At 48.9% G+C, this 6627-nt stretch overlaps 1 protein-coding gene across 18 annotated transcripts in view; it reads left to right on the top strand.

Annotated features, from left to right (window-relative positions):
- Window positions 1-4653: 4653 nt before the first annotated feature.
- NCAM1 (neural cell adhesion molecule 1) overlaps window positions 4654-6627 on the top strand; it is a 299102-nt gene continuing 297128 nt past the window's right edge. For 5 of the 18 annotated variants that reach the window (XM_036088233.2, XM_036088232.2, XM_036088230.2 and 2 more), the window contains exon 1: window positions 4664-4987. In XM_036088233.2, the coding sequence (XP_035944126.1) occupies window positions 4936-4987 (52 nt within the window). In that variant the 5' untranslated portion in view covers window positions 4664-4935. Of the gene's footprint in view, window positions 4988-6627 lie in introns of all 18 variants that reach the window. The other 13 variants (XM_078058980.1, XM_078058979.1, XM_078058978.1 and 10 more) reach the window with 6 other exon arrangements.

The following is a 6627-nucleotide window of genomic DNA, read 5'->3' as shown; positions in this document are numbered from 1 at the left end:
GCCTGGGTACTTCTCATGCTTTAGGTGGCAACTTACCTGTCACCAGTCCTCAGGGAAGCCTTCCTTGATCTAAAAGAGATCTCTGCTCTCATTCTTTATCGAAGAATCCTGTTTATTTCTTTCATGGTTCTAATTACAGTTTAGAATGGTTTTTGTCTCTTTGTTTGGTTATTTGTCTTCTTGATAAGCCTTGTAAACATGAGTGTTCTGTTCACCTTTTTTTATCCCCCACCACTAACACAGTGCATGTGATAAGTGCTCATATATACCTGTTGAATGAGAGTGTCAGGCCTGCACTAAGCCCTCTATGTACGTTATTGTAATTGATGTTCATAAGAATTCTGAAAGATAAATACTTTTCTAGTCCCATTTTATGAACAAGAAAAACAAGGCTTACAGGTGTGAAATAATTTGCCCAAATCCACAGAGCCTATAGGCGAAGAAGCTAGGATTTGAACTCAGAATGTCCAACTGCAGGACCTGAGTGCTTACCCCCTTCCCTTCCTCGCTGCTGGGGTGTGCAGGAGGTTGTGTAAGAGGGAGAAAGGAAGCTGTTAGGTCTCCAACATTAGCTCAGTCATACTCTGACTTATAAGATCCTGACATAGAGATCTTGGCTCCTTTTTCCAGTCTGCTGAATCACCTGTTTCAGAGCATTTAAAAAAAAAATACACAAAAGGGAGTTGAACAGCTTGGGGTCTAAGTTCAGTTTGGAGCCAAGAAACCATTTAAACCCATCTTGCCTTTGCTAGCTCACTCTAAGTCCTCTAAGCTGGCCACACATTGCACTGTCTGGTTCTTGGGACTGGATCCTGCTTCATCTCTCCATGTCTACATTGAAAAGAACTGCTCACCCAAATGGGCACTCTGTGATAGATAGCTCCTTGTGGCTCAGTTTCCACAGCTGTGGAGTGAGATGCCTAAAGCATATTCACTTCCAAGATGTCCATATGGCTCCAACACTAGCCCAGAGAACAACTCTGGGCAGATGAGAAAACAGCACCCCTCAATGTCTACCAAAATGCCAATGACCTTTTTATTGTAGAAATAGGAAAAGTCATCCTAAAATTCATATGGATTCTCAAGGGATCCTGAATAGACAAAATAATCTTGAAAAGGAAGAACAAAGTTGGAAGTCTCATATTTCCTGATTTAGAAACTTACTGCAAAGCTATGATAATCAAAACAGTGTGGTACAGCATAAAGACAGACTATAGACCAATGGAATAGACCAGAGAGCCCAGAAGTAAACACTTGTATATATGATCAAATGAGTTTTGGCCAGAATTTTTTTCCAGAATGCATTTTGCCCATGCCAAATGAGAAATACAGCTCCTGGGGTATCTGTGGACCCTGCGATCACGCCTAGGGTCTCCTTTGCAGCACCAACAAGGAAGAAACCCTACATGGGGAAGAATATAGGAGGAGCACTTTGCTCTAGACCTACTTCATTTTTCAAGTAGTCTAATTTAAACCCTAAGATTGTGGTGGTGGTGAGAGGGGTTAACAACGGATGTAAGGTACTTTATCACCTAACATGAAAATCCTCATACTGAGAGAAAAGAAAAGAAAATCTCCTTTCAAGCCTCCTTCCCCCTCAAGCTTGCCTTCCTGTCCTTGTCCCGTTATCACACTGCTCCTCAAATGAGTGGTCTACATTCCCTGCTTCTCCTTCCTGGACAAGCCACCCTTTCGTTCCTGGGACAGTTATGTCTTCCTTCCCACGATTCCATTAGGCTCTCTCAGAGACTGTTAATGACTTTCCAACAGTCAAATCCAGGGAACTTTTAAATTGTCATCTTATTTGTTTCAATTCTTTATCTCTCTGACCACATTTTCACTACTCCTTAGCTTGTGTGTTCTCTTTAGCACACATCACCACAAGCGTACTAGATATTTATCAATTTCTTTCTATCTTCCCCATAAGAATGGAATAATGGAGGTGAAGATTTTATTTTGCCCACTGCTCTATCCCCAGTGTCTAGAGCAGTGCCAAGCCCTTAGTTGATACTTAGTATTTGTTGAATGAATGAAAGGAACTTTGACATCTTCCTCTGCCTCAGAACCCAATCTTCAGAAAGTTCTTCAGTTCTGCTGTTTTTGTCTTAGAAATATTTCTCAAATCTGTGCTCCTATTGGCTTTCTTTCCTACCACACTGCCTTAGATTAGGACCTGTCACCCCTTGCTGAGCTGCCATCATAGCCCATTTTCTGCTTTACCAAGGAAGCTTCCTTTCTAAAGCACAGTCCTGAGTGGTTCCTTCCTCAGCTTCCCCCGCTGGATGTTCACACGATAGATGCTCATTACTGTGTGTCTGACAGTCTGGGACACCTGCGACTCCCTCTGGGAAAATACGTCAGGGGAGGTCCACAGTTTTGTCCCATTTCAAAGTGAGGTTCAAGGAGGGACTGACACGCAGAGCTCACAGAGTAGGCATTGATGAGTGGAAAGAGGACGAATTGGAGACAAGTGATGGATCCTGTTAAAAGAACACAGGAGAGACACATGCAGTGTGGACTGCGATGACTGTGGGCTAGAATTCTAGAATGAGTCATTACAACAGAGATCAACAGCCACACAGAGCAGGGAGGGGCTGGAGAGAGAGAGAGAGAGAGAAAAGAAACACAACCATGCTAAGTCAGATAGGATTTCTACACCTGCCTACGTTAAAAAGCTAAAAATAGGGACATTTGGGGAGAAAAAATAGTGAGGAATCTTTTCATTCTACTGACACGGGCTATAAGAAGGGAGGTTTGCAGAGAAGGGTGTGTCTCTCACTCTTGGTAAAATTAGAATTAAGAAAATTTTAATTAGGGTTATCCCAGCCTTCACTTTTTTCCTTTTTCCTCAGACTTGTTCTTTCCATCTTTCCCAGCTACCAAAATCTCTTTTTTAGGAAAGAGTCTAATACGTTGGACTTAATGTTATATGTTATAGAAGTAATTTTACATGTTAGTAGAAGCTCATATCTGAAGGTAAAGATGCTTAAATACAGCCACCGTTAAAGAAATCTATAAAGTCCACTATATCCAACACAGGGCTAAAAAACAGTGGTTTTTCAATAAATATTTATTGAAAGATGTTCAAAATGTATTATTTATATGATCGAACTTTGGAAACCATTTAAATACCCAAGAAGGGGGAAACCACTGAAGAACCATTGATACATAGAAATATTACACTGCTATAAAAAATTTAAAAAGCCTTTTTAACAGCCTGGGAAAATGCTTATAGTGAAATGTTAGGGGAAATAAACAAGATTCCGATTGCTGCTCTACTGTGTCAACTCTAAAAATCATATGCATATACAAAAGATAGAAAATCTGTGGGTATCTGTGGAATCTGGGATTTGGGGGTAATTTTAGTTCCTTCTTTCTACGTTTCTGTATTTTTGAATTACTTATAATTGGTATGAAATAAATATTTTAAAAATAACGTTGGGAAGATTGATTTTGGAGAGGGAGTATTTTTTAGGGGTCCCAGAAGTCACAGCGTGTTGGTGTGGTCCTCTTGGTCTAACACATGGGAGGAGACAGGGAGGAGATACCAGCCTCTCTGGTAATGGAGGTTGGCTGTCTGGCCAGCAGAGGATGGGTTTTTAAAGAGTAGTACAGCAGTGGAGAGTCTGACCTTTAAAGAAAAAGGGAGTACTTGGTAATACTGGTGCACTGGTGCTTTGAACGTGGCAGCCTTCCTCTGGGAAAGTGTCACTGTGCTGGGCTAATAGGCTCTTCCAGCATCTAGAACATTTTGTGCTCCTGATTCTTCCTCAGCTTTTGTTCCTTAAACACTCAAACCTTGCTCAGGTGCTGAGACATGTTTATTTTAAACCCCCTGCTCTCCCACCCTCTTCTGTGTAAAATACAGCTGTAAGATTAACTGAAAGCCTTTGTGTGTACCTCAGTGACATCCTACATTAATATCTTTAAGAATTGAGGTTCTGTGCCATTATAAGAAAAAATTATTATCTAATATCTTGCCTATAAAGACCTAGGTAAAAAGCTCAGTGATCTTCATAAAGAGACCACAGATTTCAGCATTCATCAACAAGGAAACATTTCCTTTGGTTGTTTCTGGAAATTCCTTCTAAACATCTGCGTTTTCTTCGAACTTAAGTAGCTTCCTACCTCCTTCCCCTGAGATCTCTTGCCACTCTGTGGGAGAGTAAACTTCATAGCCAGTTTCAAACAAACAAACAAACAAAACCAAAACCAAAGCAGAACCCTGCAAGAGCAATCTATCTCCATCCCTCTCCAAATTCTAATTTCCTGCACTTCAAAAAAATATCCTAGGCTATCCTTGTGTTTCAAGGATCTTAGGATCTAAATGGAGATTTGACAACTTTGAAAACCTAACCAAACCTAAGATTTTGTTTTTATTATTTACTAGTTATTAAAATATCCGCCCTCCCGATTAAGGAAGGCTGCATGGCAGGAGGGACCGCGGAGGCGTGGGGGAGAAGTGTGAAAAGAAGAAATCCCAGCTCTGCCTGGAAGACTGCGTGTGAAAGAGCCCGACTCCTCCGGCAGCTCCAGGCCGCGTTTTGCAGGCGGCCGCATCTGCCTCCCCTGTCTCTCTTACCTCCTTGATGTTCGGCACTATTTGTGGCCGGCGTGGTGGAAGGACACAGTGAGGTTCTCACCCCCGCCCCCCGCCCCCCGCTCCCATCCCCAGTGCCGTCAAAGCGAACCCGGGCCAGCGCAAGGATCTCCGAGTTGCGAGTGTGCTGAGGCTGGGACTGTCACTCATTCTCCGATCCGCGCGTGAACGCAGCTCGGCAGCGGCTGGCAGGAAACAATTCTGCAAAAATAATCATACTCAGCCTGGCAATTGTCTGCCCCTAGGTCTGTTGCTCTGCCGCCGTCCACACTCTCTGCAAGGGGGGGCACAGAATTTACCGCGGCAAGAACATCCCTCCCAGCCAGCAGATTACAATGCTGCAAACTAAGGATCTCATCTGGACTTTGTTTTTCCTGGGAACCGCAGGTACATTTTGAAATTATGATTATTCTCAGACTGATGTACTGATTGCTCCCTTCCCCCTCCTTCTCTCCCGAGGACACTGTTATTTGGGGTGACTTTACGTGGAATACTAAGGGTGGTCATTGTCGTTGAGCTGAGAAGGGAGCGCGTCGCCCTTGCTGCCCGCGGAACCCAGCGCTCTCCGGGGCTGCGCCGGACCCGGGCTGCTTCCCAGCGCCGCGAGCGCCCGCTGCGCCTCCAGCGCGCCCGCCCTTCCCACTTTGTGTGCCGGCGGCGCGGGGAGCGGAGCCGCCCGCTCCCGGGGACGCTCCCGGGAACGCTACGGCCGCGCGGGTGCTGGGCAGCGCTCCTTCCCGAAGCGGGCGGCGGGGCGGGGCGGGGGTGCCGCGGCTCCGCGGTGCGGCCTCGCGGGCTCGGGTTCCGCGGGGAAGGGGCTTGTCAGCCCCGGCCCCGCTAAGAGTGAACAATAAGGCCGGGGCAACCGCCCCATCGTTATTTCCCTGGGGTCTAATAAAGTGGGGCTCGCCGCCTTCGCGCCCAGCCCTCCCCCGCCCAGACTGAATAACGGTTTGCAAAATGGGGCGAAATGGGCAGAATCTCAGGGCTGTGTGGCCGTTGTTGCACCCCCGTCAATATGACGTTAGTTTTTCATTTGCCAAATTGCTGGTTACTTGCAAAGCCTGCTCTCGGCCGGGAGCACGGAGGGATGGGAGGGCCGAGCGCCGCGTTTTGACAGGAGGAAGTGTGGAGGGGCGGAGGGGCGGAGGGCGAGGAGGGCGTGATCGGGCTGCCTGGTGTGTGTGCGCGTGTGTGTGCGCGCGTGTGCCTTCACACGCACCTCGAGCCCCGTGTTGCACGGTGCGCGAGAAGAATGGCAGGTAGCCGCCCGCAACACCTCGCCCCAGCCTCCTTTCTTTGGGCGAGGTTCCTGATCCTTGTAAAGTGCGAACAATAGGGAGCTGAGGGGAAGACAGTGGAGGGATGCTGCCGCGGGTGGCGGGGGCTGTGCCGCCGCCCAGAAAACCTCCGCGGCCGGGAGGTTCATTTCATTTGGTGTATTTCTATCCCGGCCTCCCTGGAAGATTCTTCAGTGCGTACCCACCCTCTCCTCCAGCTGCTCTCCCCACCCCACCCCACCCAGGGATTTGCGCTCTGGCGTGGACGGTCGGGAACGGGGAAGAAAAGGAGCAGGGGCCGCAGAGAGCAGGGTGGGGTGGGCGACATTCCGGGAGGGGGGCGTGTGCTGGGAAGCGCCCGGGGAAAGCCGGGAGGAGGGGGCTGTGTGTCGCGGCCGCCGCTGCCAGGTGCCGCCTCGGGTGCTGGCCTAGACGGCCGATTCCGGGTGGGGGAGCGCGCGGGGCGGGCCCTCCCCGGGCGGCACGGGAGCAGCCCCGGCCGCCGCCTCCAGCCAACTCGGGTCCCTCTCCCATGGCGACCAATCAGAGCGAGGCTGGCTGGGCGGGAAGCCGCGAGAGGCTTTTATTGCGGCGCGGGTGGCGGCCCGGAGCTGCCAGGACCGTCTCCCGGTGTTCCAGCCTAACGGTCTCGCTCGCCCCCGCCAGGAGAAACCCCGCCCCGTGGCCCGCCCCACAGTCCAGGGGAGGGAAGATGGAGTCCAGGTGTCCCTGGGAGGTCCGGCCCGC

Source organism: Halichoerus grypus, chromosome 11 (genome assembly GCF_964656455.1).
Source record: "Halichoerus grypus chromosome 11, mHalGry1.hap1.1, whole genome shotgun sequence".
Taxonomy (NCBI): domain Eukaryota; kingdom Metazoa; phylum Chordata; class Mammalia; order Carnivora; family Phocidae; genus Halichoerus; species Halichoerus grypus.
This window is presented reverse-complemented; position numbering and strand designations above follow the sequence as displayed.